Source organism: Lactuca virosa, chromosome 9, assembly GCF_052849685.1.
Source record: "Lactuca virosa cultivar CGN04683 chromosome 9, Lactuca_virosa_CGN04683_v6, whole genome shotgun sequence".
NCBI lineage: Eukaryota > Viridiplantae > Streptophyta > Magnoliopsida > Asterales > Asteraceae > Lactuca > Lactuca virosa.
In genome coordinates, this window is record NC_136434.1 from 117751334 (window position 1) to 117766591 (window position 15258).

At 32.6% G+C, this 15258-nt stretch overlaps 2 protein-coding genes across 3 annotated transcripts; one reads left to right on the plus strand and one right to left on the minus strand.

Moving 5' to 3' along the window:
- The first annotated feature begins 2897 nt into the window (after positions 1-2897).
- On the plus strand, positions 2898-6158 carry QQT2 (P-loop containing nucleoside triphosphate hydrolases superfamily protein). 2 transcript variants are annotated; one of them, XM_079072792.1, is made up of 7 exons: positions 2898-3071; positions 4338-4441; positions 4556-4679; positions 4765-4991; positions 5082-5372; positions 5461-5666; positions 5745-6158. In XM_079072792.1, exons 2-7 carry the CDS (start codon positions 4352-4354, stop codon positions 6004-6006), a joined length of 1200 nt encoding a protein of 399 aa, XP_078928918.1. In that variant the 5' UTR covers positions 2898-3071; positions 4338-4351; the 3' UTR covers positions 6007-6158. The 2 variants fall into 2 exon arrangements, with proteins under 2 accessions (XP_078928918.1, XP_078928919.1); XM_079072793.1 differs by having other exon boundaries at positions 4341-4441.
- Positions 6159-7294: 1136 nt separating this feature from the next.
- Positions 7295-8447, minus strand: LOC145139702 (putative protein phosphatase 2C 8). Its single transcript, XM_079073433.1, has 2 exons — positions 7839-8447; positions 7295-7740 (listed from the first exon to the last, which is right to left on the minus strand). The coding sequence occupies exons 1-2, from the start codon at positions 8445-8447 to the stop codon at positions 7339-7341; spliced, it is 1011 nt and encodes a 336-aa protein (XP_078929559.1). The 3' UTR covers positions 7295-7338.
- Positions 8448-15258: the final 6811 nt, after the last annotated feature.

Below are 15258 nucleotides of genomic sequence, written 5' to 3' on the forward strand. Positions count from 1 at the left end.
CATGCTCACACTACGCCACTCCTTACGAAGACCCATAACAAAAATTAAATTGAACTCCATGGCTGATCTGGTGATACCATATCTATTGCATCGATAGATTAATTCATTTAGACGATCATAGTAAACTTCAATCGTTTCACCATCTTTCTGTCTGAAGTCCTTCAGTTCCACTAAGCATTGCTTCACTGAGTTAACTTTTGTTTTCTCACTCCCCTGAAATTTCTCCTTGAGAATGTTCCAGATCTCCTTTGCAGTTGTACAACTCCTCACATAGTTGTAAACAACTGGAGGCAAAGCACCTCTTAGCTCTCTTATGCATCTCTTCTCTAGCTTTTTCAGACGATCAGACTGATTCTCAACTTCGGAACTTCCAGAAGATGATCCAATTGGTTGAACATTCATTGGTGGATTGAGATTGCCAGAAATGCAATTCCACAGTTCTTCATCCAATCCGTTGAGATAATCCTGCATACGATCAGCCCATTGATCGTAATACTCAGGGATTAGCATAGGAATTTTGGTGGATGATCCTAGAAGATGAGAAAATGAAGTCATGGAATTAAGATTGAAAGACGCCATTGATGTACGGAATAAATCCTTGAGAATGTTTTTTTTTGAGAAACTTTGAGAATTTGACAACAAACTATATGATTCAAATCAGAATCACTAGTAGAACACTCGATTCAATGATTCAAGTGCAGAATCGAATCACAGACTTAGATCCAATGAATTTTTCACTTTCAAAAAATGCGGAATTTCTTAAACCAAAAAGTTGATTTAAAAACTTTTGAAAATATGAAAATCAGATCAGAGATATGATTCCTGCTCTGATACCAATTGATGAAACAATGAATCGAGTATGAAATGAATTAGAGTTTTAATGATCAAAGTAGGATTGCGATATTTGAACACCGATGTAAATATGATCTTGTTTCAGCTCTATTACGCTCTCAAGTTTTACAGAGTACAAATGTCAATTATGTAAAGACTCATTTTTATGACTCTAGTAAACACTCCTATTTAGAGGAGAGGAAAGCGTACAAAAAATATACTAAGGACTATGCGTTAAGCTTCGAATACAATGCCCTAGTAAAATAGATTTCATAAGATACGAAGACTCAGTACATTCGAAGACATGAAATCCTTCGACTAATTACAACTCTATTTACCCTTACAAAGTTGCGTTTAATACTCCGGGACCAGTGAGAGATGAATGGCCAGGAACACTCAGCGTCATGTGGCTGATTTGATGACAATTTGTAATCAAAGTAGAGAGAAAAGCATATGTGTTGGAGCGCTTGAACGCCTTGCATCATAATTAATGGATTCTTAGTTATGTGTTTTTCTATGATTGTATTCAGATACAAACTATTGAGTGGGGGAATGAAAGAGAGTACGCAACTAATGTGAACTAGTATAACGGTGAATAATCACCGATGACCGTGTTCTATATAATCCGGAAACAACGCAGTTAACAAAAGGTGCTCTGAAAAAACAATGATATTTTTTTTGAATATTTTGGAAACTTCAATGGTATTTTTGTAATAAAATGTGTATTGCGTTGGTATTCTGTGTACAAATGGTATATTTCAATAGTATTTTTTGTACTAAAAAAAAATGATATTTTTTGAACATGTTGGAAACTTCGTTTCCTTTTTAAGTCATTTTTCCGTTTACCCGAGGTAACTTGTTACCATAAAGTTTTATTTGAACACATGTATACTTCGTTGGTATTCAATGTACAAAAAATATACTTTAATGGTATTTTGTGTACTAAAAAAAACAATACCTTTATAAATTATTTTCCCTTATAATTTATCGAGGCAAGTTGACACATTTTAGTCACGATAACATGCCCGCATGATCCGGGTCCGCTTAGGTCTATATCCACTTCTGAATGGGCTGTTGGGCTGGACAACTGAGGCTACACTTGATGGTCTCGTGATCGTATCACAATTCACAATCCACATTCTAGAATTCGAGAAACTTCCAGTGAGTATTCAACATCAACGATGTGCTCAGCCCTCGTCAGTGACTCTTTCTTCCTTGCCCCGTACTCAGCGGCTGACGCCACCCTTTCTGATTTCTGTTGTGTTGCTCCCTCTAATCCTTATCGCCGTCGCTTCTCAGCCTCAGGTAACTCTAAAAACAAGATTCCCTTGTCTGAAGTTAGTTTTTTGATAATGTTTTTTCTGATGTTAAGCCCCGTTTGTTTTTCGTCTGATTGAGTTGGATCAGACCTATTGGGCTTAGGGGTGTTCGTTTGGATGAATCGGTTTGATCCGATCCAATCAAGTAAATCCGAATAGATTTCGGTTTTCAAAACATTGATCCGAATAGTCCAAACAAAATTTAAATCCGATCCGATCCAACCAAATTACAATTCGGTTGGATCGGTTTTTACAATTCGGTTTTCAAGAGGCAATACATTTGAAATATATATAACTTGAATATTAGCAAAATCTATAAAAAAAAAACTATTTTTTTTATAAGTTATAATTTATAAACAAATACTAAGAAAATATATTATAGTTAATATCTCATTGACAATTTTTTTTTATAAGAAGTAATTTTAAAGTATTATATTGGATGAAAATTTCTAATAACTAAAAATAATAATTTAGTAAATTTATAAACAGTTAAAGATATGAAAATAGATAATAAGTTGTTATTCGGTTTTTTTGGACTATTCAGTCCTTAGTGTATAAACAAAAACCAATCCGAAATCCAAAATAATAATTCGGTTTTGTTGAAAACCAATCCAAAAATCCGAATATCCGAACCAAATTGTCCAATTTGACAATTCAGTTTTATCCGAACACAGAACGTTAGGCCTGACTCGGTCAGGAGTATATGTTTGATATTCAGTTTTTATACATCCGATTCGGAACTAAACATCTGACTGAGAAAGTTATAAAAAATAAGCTGACTGAGGTAAGGGAAAAAAAATTCCGCAGGTACCCTTGCCCTAACGCACGCCTCCCTTTCTTTCTCATCTTCCAAGTTCCAACGAATCGTTTTTTCTCTCCCAACCAGCAAGCTTTGGCGAAGCTGCTTCCTCGTCTGATCAGGTAAGCATCGATCTCCCTTCCTCTTCTCATAAATACTTCCGATTTCTGGCATCATCACTAGCAAGCATCGATTTCTGCATCAATAGTCCCGATTTCTGCCATTATTTCTCTAAAAGTTTCGAATTTTACTTCTCGATTTTAGCTGTTTCGATTGTTGTTGTTTCGATTTTTGCATCTCTTTTCCTTTTCAAAGTTCTTTTGCTATTGAGATGGATAAAAGTTTTTAATTTTCAAATGATTTGTTCCAAGTGATTTGTTGTTCACTACTTCACTTCATGTGTGATGTTGAATGTGCCTTTGTTGATTTTATTCATACCTGAACACACACATATATATGTGCAAGTGATTCAGTGATTTGAAGTATGATATATGTGGAAGTATTATGATGGCAAAGGCAGTGGCAACAGGTTAACATAATTAATGGCGTGAACAAGAGTGATGAATGTTTTAGGTTATCAAAGATGTTGAAGTTGTTGAACAAATATACCAACGTTTTGTGGTTTGGTTTCTTAATGGTATTTCATTTTTTTTTAACTTCAAAATAGATGTAGCATTTTTTTAACTGAAAATTTTGCTAATTTGTGTAAAAGCTTGAAATCGTATAACTTTCTGGAAATGTTTAATTTCACATATGCTAATTGTGTCTCGTCAGTTCAAATTATAAATTTATTTACTTGGGTAAAATAGTTTTCAAAATCTTTGAATTTACCATATTCTTTTGTGAAAAAATAGATTATGCCTTTTGATATAAAACAGCGTCTTAGGATTTACCATAATGTGTGTTTTGCTTTATTATGCAACAAGTGTATCATCAATCAATTTTGGAAAGGATCTAATATGGAGTGGTGGAAATTAAATTTCATATGCTCATTTGTCATGCTCTATTGATAAAGTACTTGTAATTATTTATGATCATAACAGAGGATGAGATCAAAACTGGGGAATTGTATGGGCATGTGTGAGAACAAAATATATGTATGAGCCAACGGATGCTTTTATCCATGATTATGAAGAGATGATTTTTATAGAGGATGTATATGTCATTCACATAACCATTGGCCTCATCTAATGAAAGATGAGGCCGGTGCTTTTTGTTTGTTATCTGGGTTGGACTTTCATTAGATGATTCGTTTCTACCATTTGATCTAAATCCTATTACTCATTCAGCAGAATTTATAGCATATTTGCAACTCTTTGGAGTTTCAACCCTATGATTATCTCTCATACTCTTTACTAACTACTATTAATTCCTTTGTTGTCATTTAGAAGAATCATTTTCGATGGAAGTCGATTCAGAATCAAATGGTAAAGCATCGAAGGAAGCTGCATCATCTATGGAGACAGAATCCGCAAGTTCATCTGGAATCCAAGTAAAAGCCATATATAACCTAGTAACCCACCTTTAGTTTCAATCAATTTCCATTGTGTTTATTCAACTCTCTCTTATATGTTGGTGTTTTACTTCTTTCTGCACATGTTGCCAGTCAACCGGTGATGGAAAAGATGATATCTCCAAATCCATGGAGAACCTGCAAATAGACAAATCCTCTTCTGGGAGTTCACATTTCAAGAAGAAGCCAGTTATCATCATTGTTGTAGGAATGGCAGGTACTCTTTAAACATAGAATTTTAAATTCATGGGTTGAAACTTTGCTAAAAAGGGAAATTAAATGTTACATTTCATAACATACAGGAAGTGGGAAAACAACATTTCTTCATCGAACTGTTTGTCATACACAAGCAACTAACACAAGGGGTTATGTACTGAATCTTGATCCTGCTGTTTTGACTCTCCCTTTTGGCGCCAATATTGACATAAGAGACACTGTTCGTTACAAAGAAGTCATGAAGCAATTCAATCTTGGCCCCAATGGTGGAATATTGACTTCTCTCAACTTATTCGCCACAAAATTTGATGATGTAAGTATAAAACACAACTTTCTTGTTGTTTTTGAGATAATATCTATCTATCTATCTATCTAATGATATGTTATGTTATGATTTGTTGAGGTTATACAAATGATTGAAAGGAGAGCAGATGAGCTTGATTATGTTCTTGTGGATACACCTGGTCAAATTGAGATCTTCACATGGTCAGCTTCTGGAGCAATTATTACAGAAGCATTTGCTTCAACTTTTCCAACTGTGATTGCATATGTTGTGGATACCCCTCGTGCAGAGAGCCCAAATACTTTCATGAGCAACATGCTTTATGCTTGTAGCATTCTTTATAAGACGAGATTACCCTTGGTTTTGGTGTTTAACAAAATCGATGTTGCCCACCATCAATTTGCTGTTGAGGTAAAGTGATGATGTTGGATAGTGAATTTTTTGTTAATGTATGTTTATAAGATTTGAAATGTTTATATATGTTTTGTTATTTGAGTAGTGGATGGAAGATTTTGAGGTGTTCCATGCTGCATTGGATTCTGATCACTCTTATCCATCAACTTTAACAAGAAGTCTTTCTCTTGCTTTGGAGGAATTTTATAAAAACTTAAAAGCTGTTGGAGTTTCAGCTGTAACTGGTGCTGGAATGGATGCCTTCTTTAAAGCTATTCAATCAAGTGCTGATGAATACATGGAAACTTACAAGTATTTTTCTCTCTCTCTTTCTCTCTCTCTCACAAACACACACACTGAAACCTTATCTCATATCATGGTATTGTGTAGGGCTGATCTTGACAAAAGGAAGGTGGAGAAGGAGAGATTGGAGGAGGAAAGGAGGAAAGAAAACATGGAGAAACTGAGGAAGGATATGGAGAAATCAGGGGGTGCAAAAGTTGTGTTGAGTACTGGTTTAAAAGGTGATACAAGCACAAAAATGGAGGAAGAAGAAGATGAAGATGAAGAAATTGAAATGTTTAGTGATGATGATGATGAGGATGGTGGAATAGATGATGATGATGAAGAGATTGCCAGTTTTAATCTTTGAATGTTATGATAATCATTTCATGAATGTAAATGAACCTAATTGTGACTGATAAGTAACGATTTTGGTGTGGTTTTGTTGATGATGATGACTTTTGGGCTAAGTTTTGAAATCATATGCATTTATGTCTCGTGATCAAGAAACATTTTGGATTTTATTCTATATTTTGTATGGATTCTATTATATGTTTATGTTATGCTTTTCATGGTGTCCAATAAACTTCCATTAACATGAAACCAACTAGGAACACAACTATCTTCATATATGGTAATACGTATCAATGCAACCTTGATGTGAAAAAAAAGAAACAAGTCCTTAATCACTAGCTATATTAGTGTTCCTTTTTGTCTTGATGCAAAAGTAGGACTTAGTAAAGAAATTCAAGGAAATTATTTTGACTTCAAAGCAATGAAAAATTGGAATGAAAAATTGGGTTCATTTAACCCAAGTCAAAGCAATGAAAAATCATTTTGACTTTTCTTGTATTTTCACTTAAGGCTGCTGGACTTTATGTAAGTTCCAAAAACGTCAACAATATAATTCTTAGCTCCTCAACAAAAACCTCAAAAGGGAAATAGTAAATATGACTCAAGGGAGTGGTCCAAAAAAAACAAAAGATTGTGCTCCTAACCTAACAAAACTTAACAACAATAATACCAAAAATACAATTCTACCCCTAAAGCCAAAAACATAATAGAATAACTCTAATAAAACAAATCAACTAAAAGCTCTCTAGGATTAGTTGGAGCTTATCAGTAAGTCATTGTCTAATGAGAGATTTTACAAAAATGACATGTGAACATTGTCTAATGAGATTTTACATTACTATAAGTAAGATCTCATTCATTTATATCATTCTTCATAATTCAATTTGTTGGCCTTACAAATCAATAAAATAAGTTACAATGATACATGATTTATGACAGTTTAAAGATGAATTTAGCATAAAGATAGTTGGATACTTGGATCATAAGGTATAGATGTTGGTTTTGATGATTACCACTGCTTGATATTTAAGATTTATGCAACTAAATGTTTTTGTTAATTTGGGTTATAGAGTTTGGTCAAATGTGATTTAGGAATTTTTTGTGATGGAAATTTCCAATTAAGTCAGTGTACATTCTGTATCTATATCTTTTAGTAAAAAGTTTTACTGTTCTAATCATAATAATGTATGTACTAGATATCTTTTATTACGACCAAAGTTATATATATGGGAACTTAACACGTAAATGGCATGATTATTACACAGCCACAAAAAACATGGAAATGAATCTAGAGGGAGGGGAAAAAGAAAGTAAGTAAAGATACCACCCTTTTCTATTATCAAGAGATCTAATGCTTAAGATTCACCACAATAACACTTATATTATCTTTGCTTCCACGAGCCATTGCTAGTTCTGTTAAGAACATAGCTGGATTATTGGTCGTTCTCTTATGGTGTTCTTTCATCGATCTCCTTCCACAAGTCCATCCATCGAGACATTTTCTCACAACTTGACATGCCAAATCATTAGATATTACATCCCATAATCCATCGCTAGCTAAGATCATAAATTCATCTGCATCATCTCTTTTGTTCACAGTAACTTCAGGTTTTGCAATTACATATGGTTTTAATTGTCGATCACCTATTGATCTTGAAGTCGCAAGAACTCCAAGAACACGTAGCCCATTCCAATCGATCACTCTTCCTCCTGAAAGTTCGATTCTTTCTAACTCATCGGGTCTATCTGGCTGCATGCATGTCCAAACTTTTCATTAATATTTCAAGGTTAAAATTAAACGGTTTCTTTTACAAACAAAGATATAAGATTGTGTTAATAAATAATTACCTTATGGTCAACGGATAAGGGCACGGTGACACCACCTCTTGAAAGAACAGCCCTTGAATCACCACAATTGGCAACCACTATTTCTTTATCACTGACCACTGCAACAACGGCAGTGGAACCAATGGAATCGACAATGTCAGTTTCATTTACCTCCTCATCCATCTTAGCGAAACTCTCCACCATCAAATTTTCCCAATTCATCTCCTCTGTGTTTTTGTTTTCTATATCCATCTCTGTCGCCAACAACTTGTGTAACCGCTCACGACACGCATAAGCAACACGGGAACCACCATGACCATCATAAACGCCATAAAAATCGAACTTCCTTGAGTTCTCATCAACAAACTTTTTTTCTATACTCACAGCATCCTCCATCTCTCTCCTTCGCCCAATCACCGAGGAATGGCAAGGAAAATTGTCATTGTGTTCTTTCTCGGTGTTCTCAAACCGCCTTTTGTTGGATAAAGAGTCATCTGCATTTGACAAAACTTTCAACCGCCGGAGTTCTGTTCTCCTCCGGCGAGCAAATATTGTGTTTGATTTACTAGAATAACCGGCAGATTGCCTGCAACTGCTCGATGATGGCTGTGAAGACACCGTGTGATCCATATTATTGATCATCATATTCAAAAGAAAAACCAATTCACAAAGAAAGGTATTTTTTTTGGATTAATGATGGAAACAAGCAACATATGTATAAGCAAAGATGGAGATATAAGACAGTACAGTGACGTAAAAATGGTGGATGATTTCGGCGGTCAAGTATGGGAAATAGCACCTCCTTGCCATGTTGTCATGGAGAAAGTACACGTAGGGCTCACAGATAGTATGGAAACAAGACCTCCTTGCCATGGAGAAAGTACTTCACTGTATCAGGTACGTGGAAGATTTAAGTTGGATTCTTATCAAAAGTATCGTGGAAGATATAAGTTGGATTCTTATCAAATAAAAAGTACAAAATCTTTTTTATTTTAATTATTTATTATTGATGTTTGCTTGATCGAGATTGTTGAATCATGAAAATATAATTATTAGATGATAATTTTAGACTACGATTTAAAAAATATAAGTCTGTTGAAATCTGTTTTTAGTATAATTCACAATTTAATTAACTAGAAAACTTTATTGTTTACAAGTCTTGTGTTCCTATAAATGGCAACACGCAAAGATAATTTCGTTTTTAAATGATGTATAAATAACTCGGTTGATATTAAATACACACTCTTATATATAATTTTTATTCTACGGATATCTTTATTGTTCATTGACTACTAATGGATAAATAGATATCATGACCGATTTTCATTTGTGGATGTATACTCCTATAAATAAAATATAGAGTAATTTAGAGTTTTGGCCCTTTGTGGTTGGCACTCTTTTACAATTTTAGTCTAAGTTTTGAAAATTTAGCACCAAGAGCACTTATGGTTTCAAAATTCATCATGTTTGATCATTATTTTTACGGTCTACCGATTCACCTCACCCATATTTCGCTTTCCCATTCCCCGTCTTGTCATCATCGTTGGCCACTTTTGCATCCTCGTTGGCAACTTCAACTCACGTCATGGCGTCTCTTCTACCTTTTTAATAACCTTCATCCTCACTACACTGTTTTTGTCCTTAATTGAGATCTTTCTCACCATCTTCATTCCCCATTACAGTTGTCACCCTGTTGTTGTTGTTATCTCCAACACACATCAAGACACCATGTCCCCGGCTCTGGAAAGCATCTCCTTCATCTTCTAAACAATGCATCAAAGCATAGTTTTGTTTTTGCTTGAATATGTCGACTCATCCAACCCAGATTGACAAATGCTTGTTTTTTCCTTTGTTTGTTTGATTGTTTTTCCGAATGAATGGAGGCAAAGCCGGAATGGCAATGGTGGTGTCTTGCCCAAGACTAAGAGGGCTTAGGTGCGGCAAGGGTTTACAAATAAAAGAATGTCGATGGATGTTTTTTCATTTCCTGTTTATTTTATATAATTATACAGATAAATATTAAAAAAAATTAGAAACTTAGAAAATTAGAAAAAGACAAAATGATGTAAAATGGTCATTATATAAAATTTAACATTGGTTTTCTGACCGATGACTACTGGTGCAAAAGATCAAAAATTATATAAAAAAATTCACATTACATATACAGGCGATTAATTTTATCTGGTTTTAAGAAAAGTTTTTATTCAAATAATTTAAAGTAAATTACAATTTTTTATATCAATTTAAGAAAAAATTATTATTTCAAAATTAATAATAGTAAAAGGGTATTTTTTTTAATAACAAACAATAACAAATATTATTGTATAGTCTTATTCTATATAAGACATTAACATTCACCTAATTTTCAATAATTAAAGTAAAACTATTGGAGAGTATCAGGGACGGTTCTCTTTGGGTGCCCGCAGTGGCACCGACAACCCCTGTTTTTTCTATATGCAGTGTAAATTTTTCGATATTTTTTGATTTTTTTTCTTTTTTCTATTTATCGGCAACACCTACTACCAAATCCTGCGTCCTTCCCTGAAGAGTACGAAACTATACTTTACTCTAAAATATAATTCACAAAACTCCTGATCGGAAAGCCTTAATCTAACATTTTAGGACAAAATTACAAAACTGATCCCTGTGGTTTGCCAAAAGTCACAAAGTCAGTCCTTATTAATTTTTTTTATTTAAATGGTCCTTGTGGTTTGCAAAACTAGCAAAGATGACCCTTTTTACTAACGTCGTTAGTATTCAGCCGTTAGGGACTGAATCTGTAAGGGCATTTTCATCTTTTCAAGTATAAAAGGACTGAATTCGTGACATTTGATAAACCATAAGGACCATTTTTTGTTAGTATTCAGCCGTTAGAGACTGAATCTGTAAGGACATTTTCGTCTTTTCAAGTATAAAGGGACTGAATTCGTGACATCTGATAAACCACATGGACCATTTTTGAAGTTTCTTTGAAAAAGTGAATTAATTGGATGAAGGAAAGGGGGGGGGGGGGGGGGGCTCGAACCTGCGACCTCCACCCCATTATATGTTCCTAAAACTTTTTTATATAATAACGAAAAAGTTAATACATAAACAATAAATAAATTACAAAAAACAATTTTTTATATAATTTTGAAAAAACATCATAAATGGTCCCTGTGGTTTCCCTAAATCTGAAGTTTAATCCTCGTGGTTTAAAAACCCCATAGATGGTCCCTATGCTTTCAAAACTTTTGATGTTTGATCCTTTTTGCTAACTCTGTTAGTTTTCCACCGTTAAATGAAGGGTATTTCCGTTATTTGACCTTTTATGAGGTTTTCTTTTATTTTATTATTATTATTTTTAAATTAAATTTAATATCCAAGGTCTCTCTCCCCTCTCTCTCTCTCTCTCATACACACACCATAGCCATACCCCCACCCTATCCTACTCTTTGTCTGCCATTACCACCACCACCACCGTCCACCATCACCACTGCCATCATTAGACCAAAATCACCACCCTTATTTCTCCATTCCAGCACTACAAAACACCATAGCCATCGTTACTTCCACCTACCAAACCACCACATACCCTTCACCACCGCCACTATCTTTACTAATATCGTATTCTTCATCTTCTTCATTGAAACTGTTCACTTTTTCTTCGATGTGAGTATCCAATCAATAATGAGCAAAAACAACCATCTCATTCATTAAACCAATCAAAAGTCCATCAACTACACTAGAACTTAGACCTTTAAAATTATCAGATGCAAAAACAGTAAGAAATCGGAGATCATTGCTTCAACAAGTCGAAAACGAAATTAGGCAAAACCCCTGGTTAATGAAATCGATTAAACCTGTTTGGAAGCTGCCAAACCAGTTTCCCTGAAATCAAATGCTAGGGTTTCCAACATTTACACAGATCGAACAACCATAAACCCTCCACCACCGATGCCATTAGCCATCGAATTCACAACACCGCCAGACATAACAATCGCCACAGTAACATTGGTATCTTAGGAGGTTTTTCTAGTGGGGATGAAGAAAGCTTAAGTGGTTTCCAGATTGAAATCTAGTGGAATGAAGAGAGGCTTCCGACTTGAAATCCGGTGAGGATGAAGAGAGATTTCCGGTGATGCTATGATATCCGACGAGCAATGGCGGGGAAGCGGTGAAGCTTTCAGACGGGGCCACTGGACATCGGAGGCGATGGAGTTATCGGAGGAGGTGGGAACCGGAAACGCCAATGGTGGGAGGTTTGGTTCACCAGCAGTCAATCGATGGATGATTATATTAGGAAGCAAGGATTAATGAAGGTGGATGGTTAGGTTGGGGAAGAATAGGAGTGGGGATCTAGTGTATGTATGTGTTTGTCGAGAGAGAGAGAGAGAGAGAGAGAGACCTTGGATATTAAATTTAATTTTTAAAAAAATAAAAGAAAAGAAAACCTCATAAAAGGTCCATGGATAGTTAAATGACAGAAATACCCTTCATTTAATGGTGGAAAGCTAACACAGTTAGCAAAAAGGACCAAACATCAAAAGTTTTGAAAGCATAAGGACCATATATGAGGTTTTTAAACCACGAGGATTAAACTTCAGATTTGGGGAAACCATAGGGACCATTTATGATGTTTTCTCTATAATTTTTTTTAAATAAAACAAGATATATTTTAATCGTATTATAAAAAAAATAGTTTTTTTACAAACAATTTGTATGTATTTTTATTTATTTATTTTACGTAAAATATACTTTTTTGTCTTTAAAAAATACGTTTTCGTATAAAAAAATATGTTTTCGTAAAATACATTTTTTATGTCTTTGAAATAATAATAATTAACACTACTCATGACATAAAAAATGTACAAATTCTTTTGGGTCACTAGTTCTGAAACCGTTTTTTCGGTTAAATATATTAAAAACAACTTAACAACGATTTTGTTATGTATTAATTGTCGTTATTTTAAAAAGATATATCACTATTTCTTTTCATCTTCATTTTAACCATACAATTTAGAACTTGCGATTAAGATGAAATACGTATTTTAAATAAGATATATAACCGAATACAACGTAATAACATATTATAAGAAATCATATTTTTTTAAAGACATAATTTTTTTTACGTAAAAAAAATAATGATATATCTTTTTAAAATAACGATAATTAATACTACTCTTCACATAAAAAAACATATAAATTGTTTAGATACATAACAAAATCGTTGTTAAATTGTTTCTAATACATTTAACCGAAAAAAACGGTTTTACAACTAGCGACCCAAAAGAATTTATACATTTTTTATGTCATGATTAGTGTTAATTATTATTATTTCAAAGACATAAAAAATGTATTTTACGAAAACATATTTTTTAATACGAAAACGTATTTTTTAAAGACATAAAAAATATATTTTACGTAAAATAAATAAATAAAAATACATACAAACTGTTTGTAAAAAATTATTTTTTTTATAATACGACTAAAATTCATTTTGTTTTATTTAAAAAAATTATGCAAAAAAGATGTTTTTTGTAATTTATTTATTGTTTATGTATTAACATTTTCGTTATTATATAAATAAGTTTTAGGAAAATATAACTAACTGAACATTTAGCTCAATTGGTTAAAGCTTAAGTAATATAGTAGGGTGGAGGTCGTAGGTTTGATCCCTCTTCCCTTCATTTAGCCAATTAATTCACTTTTTTAAACAAACTTAAAAAATAGTCTCTCTGGTTTATAAAATGTCATGAATTCAGTCTCTTTATATTTGAAAAGACGGAAATGCCCTTGCAGATGGTAAAAAGGGCCATCTTTGCAAGTTTTGCAAACCACAAGGACCATTTACATCAAAAAAATTAATAGGAACTGAGTTTGTAACTTTTGTCAAACCACAGAGACCATTTTTCCTCCCTTCCTTTAGCCAATTAATTCACTTTTTTAAACAAACTTAAAAAATGGTCCCTGTGGTTTATCAAATGTCACGAATTCAGTCTCTTTATCCTTGAAAAGACGAAAATGCCCTTATAGATGGTAAAAAGGGTCATCTTTGCAAGTTTTGCAAACCACAAGGACCATTTACATCAAAAAAATTAATAGGAACTGACTTTGTGATTTTTATCAAACCACAGGGACCATTTTTGTAATTTTGTCTTTTAAGTTTGTATAAGTGGGTCCAATGGTGTGTTTGCCCACTAAATTGTTTGTAATCTCCTCAAAAAAAATTCTCCTTTTTCTTTCTTTTGTTTGCTCTGCGTAGCTACTTGCCTAGGCGGTGACCCTTAATAAAATATTTGTCGGTTATATATATATATATATATATATATATATATATATATATATATATATATATATATATATATATATATATATATATATATATATATATTATTGTTGTAAATAATTGGTGGTGTTGTAAATAATTGGTGGATGACATAATAATTGTTGCATGACAAATTTGTCAACATTTCTAACTAGTTACAATTTTATGTTAGTAAAATTTGTAGTATAAATACCCCTCCATTGTAAAGAATGAAACACACCAAAAGTTATAAGAGATATAACTTTCATATTCTCTCTAAATATTCTTTGTTCTCAATTAAAATTCTTATCAAAGTTTACTAGTTTGGTTTGATTTATAGTTACATTAATTACGCTTAATTCATAACACGTTATCAGCACGAAAGCTCTAATCAAGGTTACTAAACAAGTGGAAAATCACATCTATCTTAATCAAGGTATGTTTTACTTAGTAAAAACACTATTAATTATAAAAACCTCAATCATATTAAAATAATAATACTAATGAATTAATGAAACTTATACAATGTGGACATTATGGACTACTAACAATTTTTATTTCTTATACTAACATTTCTTTATGTATTCTAATTTTTATACTAACATTTACATTATGCAACTAATTTTTATTTATGCAAACTAACATTTACATTATGCAACTAACTTTTATTTATGCATACTAACATTTATATTATGCTACTAACTTTTATTTGTGCATACTAACATTTAAATTATATTTATTTATACATGTCAATGTTTATTTATATTTTAGATATTCTTCATAATTTTATTTAAACATTTACTAATATTTATTTATGTTTCTAATTAGTAAAGTTATGTATTAGTTATAAGTCTTATTATATGATTTAGAAAATACATATACATATATACACAACGGGAATATATATGCAACGGTTATAAACAGCAAAAACAACGCCTATATTTTTTTACCATAAATAAACATTTTTACCCTGCTTATTTTACCCACAACAAATTTTTCTCTCTTATATCAAATAAATCAATTTCAAGAAATCAAGCTTCAAGATGATTCATCCTTTTGTGATAATCATGACTATAATAGTCATGTTACATTTCATCCAAATCCTTAACATCGAAGATAATATGAAATTTCATCTACTTTTAGGCTTGTATGCAA